The sequence below is a fragment of the Lithobates pipiens genome, unplaced genomic scaffold (assembly GCF_037356315.1).
Source record: "Lithobates pipiens isolate NorthernLeopardFrog02 unplaced genomic scaffold, aLitPip1_a1.2 Scaffold_23, whole genome shotgun sequence".
Classification (NCBI taxonomy): domain Eukaryota; kingdom Metazoa; phylum Chordata; class Amphibia; order Anura; family Ranidae; genus Lithobates; species Lithobates pipiens.
Window position 1 is genome coordinate 280,141,624 of NW_027507785.1, and position 15,769 is coordinate 280,157,392.

The window sequence follows — 15,769 nt, forward strand, 5'->3', positions numbered from 1 at the left end:
CATAAAGGCGTTTTTCCAGATAAGAAACAGGAAGTAGGCTGTATAAGGGATTTACTGGTAGAAAAAAAATGTTTTACTATTCAAAGTTAAAACAACAAAGGCAGAAGATTTAATAAATGGAAAGATTTACTGTTGCTCAGAGGGGTCCGGCCTTCAGAAAAATGACAGCCTCCAGCAAGCAGAAACGGAAACAATGCTGGAAGCAATTTACAGCACACACTAACTTTGGTAGCATAATTAATAATATTGAGATATATGTTCCTTGCTAAAGAACATATTTTTTTTTTTATCAAGTTGTTATGGGTAAAGTTTTGCTTTAACCTTTTTTAGGACTCTTGGATTGTAAAACCAGGTCTTTGAATTCTTTACCAGTTGGGATTAAACCCCTGTCATTGCACTGTCATTTGCTAAAACCTCAGTGGGCAACTTTAGTTAGTCCCGACTAAGTGGCTTTACATGGTTCTGGGTATTAATCTGAAGACTGTGTTTACAGGTACAATAAGGTATCTATATGTCCGCTCTTTTGGTACTTTTTGGTGCAGTTTATTTATTTATTTTATTAAGTTTATTTTTATGAATGCTTTAAAAGTACAAAATGCACAATAAAAAAAACACAGGCCTTTACCATGTTTTTTTTTTTTTTTTTTTTAACTGGCCAATGTCTTTCGACATACGGCCTGTGTATACGGGGCTTAAGCTTATACAAAGGAAGACTATCATTAATCAATTTAGGTCAGTTGGCAAAAGGGTCCCGATATTAATAGCTTGCTTCTCAACTCATAAATGGGTTAATAAGACAGGTCCATTCCACCCCTGTAGGAGAGTGAGGGTAAGCAGAATTTAGTACAAAGTAAAAGTACAAGATCTGTAAGAGGATCATGGCATATTTAAACAGAAGAACACCTTATAACACCCCAAGAAGACAGATTCCAGGGTTGCAGACATTAGTGAGTCCTAAGACAGTAGAAATTGGGTTGTTCGCTTCTCCCGCAGTAACAGCTCACCAAGGGACACGGCCACAGGGAATGATATATGTCTGCTAAGGCTCTACATCCCAGAAAACATAGTGGAGAGGAGCGAAAACCAGACTTGTAGAGCTTAAAGTGGATGTAAACCCACTCTCATCCTTTATAAACTACTGCCATAGGGGCTATCTATAAGGATATACATGTCTCCTGCATGCATCCTTACCTGTCAAATGTCTTCCCTCTGTTTGTTATGAGACCCGAAAAACTGCAGATTCTGTGGGTAGGTCTGTTTTCCGGAGCTCGGTGGGTGGAGTCGTGATGTCATTAGACTTCTCGCCCACCTCTACACTTCCCTTGTCAACATGCATTTTCTCCTGTGTTTTTCTTTACACTGAACTTCTGCTATGATCACTAACATCCAGTCAAAACCCAGAAAAAAGTCACCACATGACTTCAGCATGCCCAATCACGCTGAGGTGTGGAGCAGCCAATCCTGGGAGATCTGAAGTACACAGAATGCCCCTCTCAGGCTCCTGAGATATGTAAATCACCTGTCACTCACAGCATGGGGGAGAAACAGACTCCTATTTCTCTGTCCTCTGTCTGTTTTTATCTCACTGAAAAATAAGAGGACTGATCAAAGCTGTTAGTGGCAAGACTGGGCACAGATGACGTGAAATCCTATACTGTACTAGGTGCAAGCCTTAATTTAAAAAAAATGTTTGTTTTTTGGGGTTTACATCCACTTTAAGGCTATGTTCACACCTGTTCATGTGCTGTTTTTTGGTGTTTTTGCAGCGTATTTTTGATGCAGTTTCTTACTTCATGGTTTGTTTTCTGTAGGAGAACACTGGTTGTTAAATACTTAACCAAACAAAAAACACACCAAAAACTTTAAAAGTAATGAGGGTAGATTTTTGTGCCATAATTCAACTTTGTCAATAACCTGCCATTAAATTATTTTATTATATTGAATATCCTTATCAAGATCTGTATGTGCTTTTTAAACAGTTCTAAACCCTCATATATAGTATACTTGTATACATTTCTTCTGTTGTCTAAACTGAACTGATTAAAGTTAATGGTGCATTTCCCACCTTCCTGTAACACTGTCTTCCTCTGGGTATTGGTGCTGGGACAAAGCTGCAGTGTTGGCTGGGGTCTTGCACCATTGATGTTATTATTTTAGACAGCAGCAGATATTGTAAGAGAAGTAAAATGACTTGTCAGTTGAATGTTCCCAATAGGTAATGCCAGGCTGTGCTTATTTGGCTCCTCTAAGAATGGATTTGGATTTCGTGACAGTGACCTTGACATCTGCATGACCCTCGAAGGCCACGAGAATGCTGAGGTAAGAATTTTTACATGTGTTCTGCTTAAGATATCTATAGTTATTGCAGTTTGTCCTATTTTTACATCTATGGATGATTAGCTTTCATTACCCGTGCAGCAGTCCTGGGATTTGAAAGCTGTCGTCTTCTGCCCTTCTGGAAGATCACAGCTTTCAAATCCCTGGACCACTGCACTTGTTGTTTTGGCAGTAAAAGTTAATCATCCATGGAGGGAAGTGCAGTGGGAATCAAGGAGGTGGGGACAATATAGTGTTAGTTTACCTTTCCATCTACAGGGTCTATATTGGGCACGGACATCTTGAGTGGTGATGCCCGACTTGGATGCAGGCTTCCTGTGTTAGATGCTTGCTGTGTGAACAAGATGAGCATATAACCTGGTACATCAGCCATTAAAGTAGTGACTTGTGATTTTTAAACTTTTATATATTAAGTGCTTTCCTCAAATGTTAAAAGTGCAATAGGCTTATTCAAAAAGATCTAAAACAATGCACAATGCATGTTAGTAATACATTCTGGTCTATGGAATTATTATATAATACACAAATAAAAACAAAACTCTTGTTTCAATCCTTATGTATTATAGGTTTATGGTGCATTTTATTAAAAATTAATTAAAAACCATTGAAAATGTACAATATGCTGTCAACGTTTGAGGGTATTTTGGAAGACTGATATGGAGCTCAACCTCCTGAACAATTGAACCTCTCTTTTTTTTATGTGAAGAAGAACTAGTTACAATTATGTTTGAGCCTACCCTTTCCTCCTCCTTCAGCGCTATGTTGTTACTACACCTTCGGGGCTATTTAACCACTTTAAACTACCCGTACGTCGGTGGACTTTAAGTGCTTATACTGGGGATGATGCCTTCCACGACTGTCTTGGGCTCTCCCATCCCACCAGGAGACCTGAGTTACCAGCCATCACATTTGCCGACTGGTTGGACAGTCTAACGAAGCCAGAGTCGGCATTGACTGGCTCTTCGCTAAGATAACCTGGAAGCGATAACATGACCTCACTTTTCATTTACCCAAATGTCAACGGCAGATTTTCTAAATAATCGGAAACATTCAAAAACACTGATCTTATAGACACCAGATCTCTCAATAAAGAGTACCTGTCACTGCCTATTGCTGTCACAGGGATGTTTACATTCCTTATGACAGCAATGAAAAAAAAAATAACATAAAGTAACAATGTAAAAATAAATTCTTCACAAAAAAAAAAAAGTACCCCCGAACGTCAGATCATGGGCAGTAATTCTATCATTAGACTCCCTCTGTACATCTAAAATGGTAACCTGTAAACTCTTTTAAAGCGACACCTATGGATAGCAATGTTTACATCGTTTATCGTCATTGCACAAGCATGCACAATTTTAAACCATGACATGTTTGTTAGTTACTCAGCATAACATTATATTTTATATTTTCCCCAAAAATTGGGATATGTAGCGTGTGTGTGTTTTGTGTTTTTTATTTTTGCATTAAAATGAAAAAGTGTGTGTGTGTGTGTGTGTGTATATATATGTATATGTATGTATGTATATGTATATATATATATATAATTATTATTATTTTTTTTTTACTTGCCTTTGAAAAAACAATGCGCAACTACTGTGTGACATACAAAAATTGCATAACCCATCATTTTATTCTCTAGGGCCTTTGCTTAAAAAATATATATATATATATAATGTTTGGGGGGTTCTAACTAATTTTCTAGCAAAAATATACTGATAGTTACATGTAAACAAAAGTGTCAGAAAAAGGCCTGGAGATCAAGTGGTTAAAGCTGCTTATTTGCTTTAGTCTATTTCTTTGACATAACGTATAACATAACGTATGATTTGTGATATCACAAATTTTCCTTTGGCCAGCTTATTGGTTTAGTAAATAACATTTTTTTTTTCTTTTAGAAACTAAACTGTAAGGAAATAATTGAAGGCTTGGCAAAAGTTCTTAAAAGACATCCAGGTAATGTATGAGAAGTTTTTATTTATTTTTTTCTTTATAACTTTTTTCTTATTCTGTCAGAATATTAATAGCATCTAATTAATGCTTGTTCAGGCTTAAGGAACATTTTGCCAATAACAACAGCCAAGGTCCCCATTGTAAAGTTTGAGCACCGAGAGTGCTGTGTAGAGGGAGATATAAGCCTGTACAATACTCTGGTAAGTATGAGAACTCTTCATGTCTCAGATTCTGAATGGCTGTTGTGATGTAAAATATATTTTGTGTGTGTGTGTGTGTGTATACAGTGGGGACGGAAAGTATTCAGACCCCTTTAAATTTTTCACTCTTTGCTATATTGCAGCCATTTGCTAAAATCATTTAAGTTCATTTTTTTTTCCTCAATGTACACACAGCACCCCATATTGACAGAAAAACACAGAATTGTTGACGTTTTTGCAGCTTATTAAAAAAGAAAAACTGAAATATCACATGGTCTTAAGTATTCAGACCCTTTGCTGTGACACTCATTTTATTTAGCTGAGGTGCTGTCCATTTCTTCTGATCATCCTTGAGATGGTTCTACACCTTCATTTGAGACCAGCTGTTTTTGATTATACGGATTGGACTTGATTAGGAAAGCCACACTCACTACTTTACATTGTAGCAAAATGACATTTTTTTCAGTGTTGTCATATGAAAAGATATAATAAAATTATTTACAAAAAGGGGTGTACTCACTTTTCTGAGATAACTTTTCTGAGATAGAGTGTGTGTGTGTGTGTGTGTGTGTATATATATATATATATATATATATATATATATATATATATATATATATATATATATATATATATATATATATATATATATATATTAATACCGTAGTTTGTTAATATAGTTAGTTATAGAACTGTTGCTACATGTTTAAGAGTGAATATATCAGGGTAGTAATGTATTGTGGCTGCATTTGCTGACCTATTTATTTATTTATGTTAAACTGCACGCTCTGGCTCTGTCATCTCCATCTTCTTCATTGTGTGTGTTTTTTTTTTTTATAGTAACTCACTGACTTAAGCCCCATACACACTATCAGATTTTCTGCTGATTTTTGTCTACAGATTTACCAAAACAATGTAGTGCAAGGGCCTGTCTGATTGCATACAAATTGAAACTACTAAGGTTTGACCTCCTATTACATGGATTTGGTAAATCTGAAGGAAAAAATCAGCAGAAAATCTGATAGTGTGTATGGGGCTTAAAGCATGAATATTGAGAGAGATGATTTCACGGCTGTTTGCTTTCTCTAGGATGCATAACTCTATAGCAAGGATGAAGATAAAAGCCCAGGAGCTTGAGCCGAAGGCCGGCCATACACGGTTCAGTTTGGTTCACTTCCTCCTGAACCGTCCGAGATTCAAACTGTCTCTCAATGTACCAAGTTGATAGATCCACTTGGGTACAACCAGTCTGCCATATTCTCTTGCGATATAATCTGTCTTCTCCCGATGGGGGTGGCTTCCCCCGCCCTCCACCAGGAGAAGACTATTGCTGATTCTCCTGTCAACACTGCCTTATGTTGATGGTGGGAATCTTGCAAATTTCTTTCCTGTAACCTGTGGTTGCAGGAAAGAAATTTGCACAGTGAATGGCCTTCCTAACTATGCACTTTAATAGAAATAAAGGAAACGTGAAAGAAACATGAATGCTGTCATTGCTGACTTCTCTGGAAAAGCTAGTTGCCTGGCTGTAATAACATTCATACACTGAGTCACCGACCCAATAAAAGCATGCAGATAGGGACTTTTTTCTCATTGTCCCTGATCTTTAGAATTGTCAGAGTCAGCGACTCCTAAAGTACTTAAGCTAGCATGTCAGCATAATAACCAGGCAACTAAGGAGGTCAGCCATAGCACCCCCCATAAATCTCATTAGTTTAAATGTGAAGCTGCTGTTTCTATGCTGAAACTAATTTTCTGTTATGTTTAGGCTCAGCACAACACCAGGATGCTGGCAACATACGCAGCCATCGACCCTCGGGTAAAATACCTGGGATATGCTGTTAAGTTCTTTGCCAAGGTAATTCATATGCTTTATCAACAAACTGAAGAGCTCTAGTTTATGAAATGTTATGCATTTTCCACAAATATCAATTGAATCTGTATTTTGTCATAGTAACATATTCTTTTTGATACATATGGCAATGACAACTTCTTTTAACTGCATACGAAAATACGTTATCTGCAAACGCTAAATAAGGGAAATTATGATATTTTATTTTTATTGATTTTTTTTTTTTTTTTATTGCCTTTACATAGTTTACCTAAAACAGTTTTCATGTAACTTTTTAAAAGGTTACTCTCCATATTTGTTATTGCATTAACTAGTTGCCTCCCACACTATAGCCAAAAAATACGGCTACAGCGCAGGCCTTAATTACCGGGAGGGCGTCCATGGACGTCCCCCCGAGCAAAGGCTGTCTGCGCGTCCCTGTGGGTCGCTTGCGGCAGGCTCTGTGATCACCGAGTCTATGAGACTAGGCTGATCACAGATCCGAGTAAGGGGTCGATCCCGGCCCCCTATCACGTGATCAGCTGTCAGCCAATAACTGCTGATCACATGATGTAAACAGAAGCTCGGTAATCGGTATTTTTTTTATTTTCCTCGTGCTGTCAGTGTGAGGGAAAGGAAAAAAAAAAAAAGCCCATCAATGGCTTCTGTCAGAGGGACATCGGTCCCTCACACAGAAATCCGCGGCTGCATTTTCTGTGCCAACCAGTGTCAGCTGCCACTGCCCACTGTGCCACCCATCAATGCCCACCAGTGCTGCCAATCAATGCCCAAGAGTGCCACAGATCAGTGCCACCTATCAGTGCCCATTAGTGCCACCTTATTAGTGTTCCCTATCAGTGCAGCCTCATCAGCACACATCAGTGAAGGCGAAAAATGTAAGTTTTCAAACTTTTTATAACCGACTATGAAACAGTTTTTTTTTTTTTTTTGTTTTTTGTTTTTTTTCCAAAGTTTTCGGTCTTTTTTTTTGTTTTATTTAGCAAAAAATAAAAAACCCAGCAGCAATTAAATACCACCAAAAGAAAGCTCTATCTGTGTGAATGTTGCAGGAGTGTCTCGGCTGCCCGGGACTTCCACCCTCATTGGCTGAGACAGCAGTGCGGCGCCGTTGGCGCCTGCTGCTGTCAATCAATGTCAGCCAATGAGGAGAAAGAGGAAGTGGGTCCGGACCGTGGCTCTGTGTCTCACTGGACACACAGAGCAGCAGCTTGGCTCAGGTGCCCCCATAGCAAGCTGCTTGCTGAGGGGGTACTCAACAGGAGGGAAGGGCCTGGAGCACCGAAAAGGGGAGGATCTGGGCTGCTCTGTGCAAAATCACTGCACAGAGGAGGTATTGTTTAGCTAAAAAAAAGTGACTTTAGTATCACTTTAAATACAGAGATTTATACATTAGCCAGTAGAGGCAGAGTAGATAAACCTTATCATTCTGCCGAGGTGCTTAAGCCGGGTTAACACCACTTTTTTTTTTTTCTTCGTTCAACCCCGCAGGTTAAGCGAAAAAACTGTCAGCTGTGGTCGGAGCCACTGTACTAACCATACGAGGTTAGTTCAACGATCTCCCCAGCTGAGCAGTTGTGTTTTGACAGGAGGACGGCCCCCCACCAGAACACTCTGATCAGCGCTCTCCGCCATTGGCTGAGAATGCTGATCGGGATTCAGTTTCCAGCATGCATGTCTGATAGAAGCTGGCCAAACGTCCGTTTTCTGTGAATGAATGAATGAATGAATGAATGAAATACTTATATAGCGCACAATGCGAACTGAATCGCCTCTAGACTGACATACACACAGGCAGAATGTCAGGCGTTTTTTTTTTATTTATTTTTAGCACAACTAAAGGGATCAATCTATAAAGTGACAGTTTTCCCTTTAAAACTGCTGTGATAGTGCATGATTTTCAACATGTCGGACAACTCTTAGATGTCATCTTTAATGTTGTCACATTACAATTATAGTTTAGTGATTTTATTTATTTATTTTTTTCCTAGTGAAAAACCATTAACATTTTAGTGAAAGGATTTAGTTACCCACCAGACTCCTAGGAGCCAGCAAGTTATGGAGCCAAGTTAGCAAAAACTTATGGATTAGATGATCCAGTACCCTTCTGCAGCAGTCATCTATTGCTTGGTGATCACAATAAAAAGTATCTTACTATTATACGTTAAAATAAAATCATAGGTGCTGCTTCACATGAAGGAAAAAGGCTTGTAAGAAAACTATTTTACAAATGCACCGCTTCCCTTTGAACCCAGTACCACAATGGTCCTAATGAACACATACTGCTTGATTATACTACCAAAACATTAGGCTGTGACAGGCCTACCTCATTTTCAGTACTGTGACACCAAACTCTTTTACAGCCTAACTTGCTTATCAGCCACATACAAAAAGGATTCTGATAGATATAGATGATTATATTAATCATTGTGTTTATTTTATCAGCGCTGTGATATTGGTGATGCGTCAAGAGGAAGTCTGTCTTCATACGCCTACATCCTGATGGTTCTGTATTTCTTACAACAGAGAAACCCTCCCGTCATACCGGTGCTACAAGAGGTAGGACAACAAAGATGCCTTTTTTTTAATCGGATGCATCTTTATCAAGGTCCTGACATGTTTCACGTCATCAATTTTTCCCCAAAAAATAATCTCTCCACCCCCCCCAGCCAATTGGGGTAGTAAAGATATACATTATCTGTGAACAATTCACAGTACAAAGCCTGCTAACTCTAAGACTGTATTTACACCTCTGCGTTTTGAATCTCGGGCAGAATCTGATTTCAAAGCGGCGAGGTTTGAACGACAAATCGCGGAATGCATATTTGAGATGCCATTCATTTGAATGGCACCTAAAACTGCGGTGTGGTTCTGCCACGATTGGTGATAAATCCGGAGCGTAATTTATCGCATGACCATTGCGCCAGAACCGCACCACGATTTTAGGCAATTTTTTTTTCTTTTTGTTTTTTTTACATAATACAATACTCTTAATAGAGATAATTCTTTCACTTTAATCTTAACTGCTTAGGCACCTTCCTGATTCACAGTTTTAGCCCCTTGAAGACCCTATGCCAATGTTTCTTAACTCCAGTCCTCAAAGCGCACCAACAGGTCATGTTTTCAGGGTTTCCATTATTTTGCATAGGTGATTTGAATTTGAATTGAGAAACCCTGCCCTATGCCATCAGGTTACTGTGCTCAGGATTGGTAAAGATTGCTGCGAAGATGAGCACGGCAATGTGAGATGAAGCCATCGTCAAGATTTGTAAATATGGCATCTGACAATGTGGCATTTGAGTTTGCCTGCTAACTATATTCAGCATTATAGTGTTGTTACAGGATTACTTTAAGGAGTTGGGAGGGTAAATTGATTCACATTGATTCACATCCATGTCCATATTCTCTACGTTTCTCCATCAGAGGTCCCTGTTGATGGTTTCCATCATCCTCTAGCTCAGTCGAAATGTGATAGTTGAGGAACGTTTTGAAAGCTCTGAAACTAAACTAAGCTGGAGGACAGTGAAATGAAATAAAAAAAATAAAAAGGTTCTAAATGGTGCCAACGGTACACTAATCCTGAAGCAAAAGCATAGGGGCCCTAAACAATATTCCATGAGTCAGCAATTCCTCAAATTCATCACTCAGAATAAATATGTTATTGGTTATACCACATGCAATTCTCATGGAAAGCTTGCCCTGAACAGTTCTGTTTCTTTAATATGCAGATTTATGATGGGCAAGTTATTCCTCGGAGGATGGTGGATGGCTGGAACGCTTTCTTCTTTGATAACATAGAGGAATTGGTGAGTACTGTATTAAATAAAAGAATTACGTGAAATAGGTTTTCGATATTATCCAAATTGTCTAGTTAATTTATAGCGCAATTGAGTTGTTCTTATAAATATATTGAGCAGCCAGATCTTGCTAGGCTTTCCAGCATAGATGCAGATTTCATTCAAAAGCTGTAGTGACCCATGTGCAATTATCTTATTTTTTATTAATGGAATGCTAAAATGCCATTGTATGTGGAAGACAGTGTTGAATCTCTCCATCTGTCTTCCACATACATCGTCAGACGATTTCACAATTCACATCTTTAGCCTTATAAATTGAACAATTAAAAGAGAAGTATGTGTGTTTTTTTTTTTTTTTTTTTATGTATTGCCCATTCATACTTACCTAGGCGGATGCAGCATCAGTTGCCTTGACCCCCCCCCCCCGGCATCTCTGAACTGAGAACCAAGCGATGGAACACCGCTGATGGCTCGGTCCTCTCTCCTCCCCAAGCGGAGGGCTGCTGCCTGTCAATAAGCAGCTCTCCTGATCTGATCCTCCACTTTCACTGGACCGCTGAGCTGTGGAGAGGGGTGGGGAGAGGCCATCTTAGCGGCTTTCTGAGAAGCTGAGACGTCCATCAGTCCAGGCACCTTGCGGAACCAGACTCCTAGAGTTGGAATGACACCCTGCCTGGACTGATTCCAGTGACGTCAGCAGGCTTCAGACTAGAGGTCGACCGATATGGGTTTTTCTCTGGCCGATGCCGATGCCGATATTTAGAAATCATGGCGGCCGATAGCCGATATATGATGCCGATTTTTTTGGGCCGATATGTTAGGCCGATTTTTATTTTATTTTATTTTTTTTTTCCTTTTTTACTTATTATTATTATTATTTTTTTTTTAATCCCCCTTGATCTAACACACCTTTCCCATTGGGGCGTTTTTCAGGCGCTTTTGGGCTAAAAATAGCGCCTGTAAAGTGCCTGCAAAATGGCTCCCCTGCAGTCTGTGTGAAAGACAGAGTGCTTTCACACTGAGGCGATGCGCTGGCAGGATCTTAAAGCGGGAGTCCGCGTTTTTTTTTTTTTTTTTAAAGTCAGCAGCTACAAATACTGCAGCTGCTGACTTTTAAAATAGTGACATTTACCTGTCCAGCGCGCCCGCGATGTCGGCACCCGAAGCCGATCTCTAGATCGACACTCGAGTGCTGCCGCCGCCATCTTGGGTATGGGAATCAGGAAATGGAGCCTTTCGGCTTCATTTCCCGGTTCCCTACTGCGCATGCACGAGCCGCGCTGCGCAATGAGGACGGTCCCTGCTACCTCTGGGATCTGTGTGTTTCCCAGCAGGCAGCGGGGCACTTGCGGAAGGGGGCGGGCACTTGCGGAAAGGGGCGTAATGTACGCCCCTTTCCGCAGAGAGCTAGCCCGGAAGTGGGTGCAGTTACCTGGATTATCCAGGTAACTGCACCCCCCTCCCCCCTGAAAGGTGCCAATTGTGGCGCCGGAGGGGGGGGGGGATTCCGATGAGCGGAAGGTCCATTTTAGGGTGGACCTCCGCTTTAAAAAAAAGTCCTGCAAGCAGCACGTCTGGAGTGGTGTATACCGCTCCTCCACCACTCCTGCCCATTGATATGAATGGGCACCACTGCAGAAGCGCATGCAATGCAATTTGGCAGCAGTGCTTCATGGGCGCATTTAACCTCTTCCTTGGCCGCTAGCTGGGTTATATGTGCCCCACTAGCAGCCAAATAGCACCGCTAAAATGATGGTAAAGAGCCGCTAAAACTTGCGTTTTACCATCAACGCTCCAGTGTGAAAGCAGCCTTCATAAGTGATACAGAAAATTTCTTACATTTAAACATTTATTAAACAAAACAAACCTCCAATCAGTTTACTTGTATGTATGATTTAGATAAAAAAAATAAAATAAAAAATAAAAAAACCTATGAAAGACCTCTGTGCAAATGCCGTGTGACATAAAATATTGCAACAACCGCTATTTTATTCCCTAGGATCTCTGCTAAAAAAATATATATAATTTTTGGGGGGTCTAAGTGATTTTCTGGCAGAAAATACAGGATTTTTACTTGTAAGCAACAAGTGTCAGAAAAGATTTAGTCTTTAAATGGTTAAACGGAGAACTTCTACACACAGAGATGACTTCATTCATTCAAGTGTAAACATTGTATCATTTAGTTCTTTTCTTGGCAGTCTGCCCAGAGAGGAGGAAAGTGTTGCTATGACGACTCAGGCAACTCACACTGACTTCTATACAGAAGTCATTTCAAAGTCCCACTGTAGTTCTAAATCGGCTTTTTATCAGCACAATCGGCAGATGCCGATTATTTAAAAAACGGCAAATATCGGCCGATATATCGGCCGGCCGATATATCGGTCGACCTCTACTTCAGACGGCTCTCTGTTGCAAATGGGTCACAGGAGTGCAAAACTAATTGCACTCCTGTGACCCATAGGAGAGGCCCAGCCAAATGAGCTCAGGCTGGACTTCTCTTTTAACACCTTTGCAGACTTCCTGACACCAGAGAGGGGACTATGTAACTAGATCAGGATTCTTAAATTTTTCACACCTCTCATCCTTTTCTTGGACATTGATTATCTAGTTCATGGTGATTTGATTAAAGTGTCTGTGCTACCTGTGCAGACATAAATATGGATGTATCTGACATTTATTAGAACTGGAGAAATGGCTTGGAAAAGCTACATTACAGAACAAATCGAGTCGAATATGATGAACTACTACTAGTTATGCTATGACTTGGATAAATGAGACCATACACAGGCATATTTTATGAATGTGTTTAGATCACTCCAGTGAGGGGCACAGCAGCATATTTTGGAGTAAACTTTGGATCAGCCTTCCTTAAACCTTTTAACACAAAGGAACCCTTGAACTAACCTTTTTATGCTGCATACACACGACCGGACTTTCCGGCAGACTAGGTCCGACGGAATCAGTCCGTCGGACAATCCGATTGTGTGTAGGCTAATCCGATCATTTTAAAAAATCATTTAAAAAATCAGATGGACCATGTTTCAAATCTGTCCGACGGACTCAATTCCTATCGGGAAAACCATTCGTCTGTATGCTGGTCTGATGGATCAAATAAGACTCAAGGGAAGCTACTGGCTATTGAACTTCCTTATTTAGTCCCGTCTTACGTCATCACGTTCAAAATTAATGGACTTTCGAACAGACTTGGTCTGTTCATGTGTGGCCAAGTCCGTTCATTCGGAAAGTCTGTCGGAACTCCGATGAAAGTCCGGTCGTGTGTACGCGGCATTAGTTTCAGGAAACCCCTACTAGTAATTACTATATCTACAGCTCACTTTACATTACTTTCATGGTCATTGGAAAGAAAGCTCATTACACTTGTGGCCGATAGGAAGAATCCTTCCGTTGCACATGGCAAAAAAAAGGTCATTGGTATTAGAGGTTACTTATCTGGGAGCCAAACATTTCTGATTGTTCAAGGAACCCCCATAAAAACCTTTGGAGGAAATCTTGTTGAGAGAGGCTGCTTTAGACCATTTGTGAGGTTTCTGTTACTATGTACCCATTGTTGTGAACAAAAATATCTCTAATTGGGACACAGTCAGACTGGAAATTGCTGGGTCCTTTCTTATCATAATCTGACAGGTTCTTATCCTTTCTGATTCTATTAAGGCTTAATATAATAGTTTTGTTTGCAATTCTACTTCTTATATTGGAGTATGTTGTCTTACAGAGAATCCGGTTTCCATTCCTGGGAAAAAATATGGAGTCCATGGGAGAACTTTGGCTTGGATTTCTTAGGTTCTACACAGAAGAATTTGATTTTAAGGAATATGTTATCAGTATCAGGCAGAAAAAGTTGCTAACCACATTTGAAAAGCAGTGGACGTCTAAATGCATCGCTATAGAAGGTGCGTGTAACTGTGCTTACCTGTAGTCATTAGTGACAAATGTATGCTATGATGGGGAACTGATATCCTGAGCACCAGAATGACTTCTGTGCCTTTCTTACTCTTCCAGATCCCTTTGACCTCAACCATAATCTTGGAGCTGGAGTATCTAGAAAAAGTATGTATGTTGTCACCTGTGTAAATTCCTGCTGTGGTTTTCTGCTCTTATCCAATACTTGTTGCTTGGCAGTTAGGGGTCAATTCACAGAAGCTTTTATGCATGCAATATTTTTATCCACATGTATTATTTGCTCCCTTTTATGATCACGCATTTTTTCCCTCTTGTCCATTGGGGGACACAGTATATTTTGAACATTCATGTTATGCTGCCACCAATGTGAGGACGGAATATTGGTAAACTAAAAATTATAAATCAGCCCATAACCCCCACCAATCCCCAGCATGCTTCTGTTTTTTTTTTTTTTTTAAGTGTCCTTGGGAGATGGATGTCTTTTCTTCAGCTCCTAACATGAAGTTTTCTCAATCATGACTCTCTATTTGTCAAAACTGGCTCAGAATGGGCGCTCTCTTTTTTTAGATGGATTTGTCATACTATTGTTCAACTTTTATTTTCTTAAAGTGTTACTAAACCAACGTCCCTGCATTCACAATATCTGGTCTTACACAGTACATGGAAATGCAATTATTTTAGTAAATACCTTTTTAGAGCAGTTAGAGCAGTTAGAGCAGTTAGTTTAGATACAGTTATGGCGACCCTTGGCTCCTCAGATGTTTTGGAACTAATTTTCCCATGATGCTCGAGTACACTGCAGAGTGCATTAGCATCATGGGAAACGTAGTTCCAAAACATCTGGGGTGACAAGGTTTGCCATCACTGGTTCAGAATGTGGCATAGAGCAGGCTTAGTGTTAGTTTGGTTTTGCCTGGACTTCTCCTTTAATAAAGTGGCCATATAGTTTGTGTTTAGCATCCTGTGCTGGCTGAACCCTCATTGCATGCCCAATAGGAGATGTCTACTTGTGTAACCTGTTGCAAGGAGTTTTGTTAACCATCATTCATAACATTGACCTATAATACGTGAGCACTAAATCTTACCTTTTATAACAATCCTGCCACATTATAAATGATAAGCTGATCTGAGAAAACAAAAGAGGCTGCAAGCTCCATCTAGCGAATGGGTAGGTTACTGATCCACTTTGTTGGTAGAGGGGGGGGGGGGGGCTAGCCAGTGTTTTCCAATCCTCTTGCATAAGACCAATCCTGACTTGATAACTTGTATTTTTCCCTATTTAACATTGCAGCAGGCATGTATGAATGATTGACTTCTGCATGAAAACTCCCTGTTATACAAGTTGATTTTTATTTTATTTTTCTCCCTCCTTTTTTTATTTAATTTTTTTTTAGTGACAAATTTTATAATGAAGGCATTTATTAATGGAAGGAAGCTGTTTGGGACCCCATTCTACCCATTGCCTGGGCTTGAAGCGGTATGGTTTAATTTATTTTATTTTCTAAATGTCTGAAATGTTTTAATCATGTAAGTGCTGCATAAGAGAGATTTATTGACTTGAGTCATTGTGAATAGTTGTAGTTGCTTTAACCACTTGTTTCCCAAGCCTATTCTGACACTACTTACATAAATGTAAATATTTTTTTTGCTTTGCTTTTTTTGGCTAGAAAATTATTTAGAAGCCCCAAATAAATATATATATATATATATAA

At 39.6% G+C, this 15,769-nt stretch overlaps 1 protein-coding gene across 3 annotated transcripts in view; it reads left to right on the forward strand.

Annotated features, from left to right (window-relative positions):
• The window catches only part of TUT4 (terminal uridylyl transferase 4), a 90,200-nt gene that overhangs the window by 59,316 nt on the left and 15,115 nt on the right, over positions 1 to 15,769 (forward strand). For all 3 annotated transcript variants that reach the window (XM_077453323.1, XM_077453324.1, XM_077453325.1), the window contains exons 16-24: positions 2,216 to 2,319; positions 4,236 to 4,293; positions 4,387 to 4,490; positions 6,259 to 6,348; positions 8,785 to 8,898; positions 10,068 to 10,145; positions 13,870 to 14,047; positions 14,157 to 14,204; positions 15,452 to 15,534. In XM_077453323.1, coding sequence (XP_077309449.1) covers positions 2,216 to 2,319; positions 4,236 to 4,293; positions 4,387 to 4,490; positions 6,259 to 6,348; positions 8,785 to 8,898; positions 10,068 to 10,145; positions 13,870 to 14,047; positions 14,157 to 14,204; positions 15,452 to 15,534 — 857 coding nt within the window. The remainder of the gene's footprint in view (positions 1 to 2,215; positions 2,320 to 4,235; positions 4,294 to 4,386; positions 4,491 to 6,258; positions 6,349 to 8,784; positions 8,899 to 10,067; positions 10,146 to 13,869; positions 14,048 to 14,156; positions 14,205 to 15,451; positions 15,535 to 15,769) is intronic.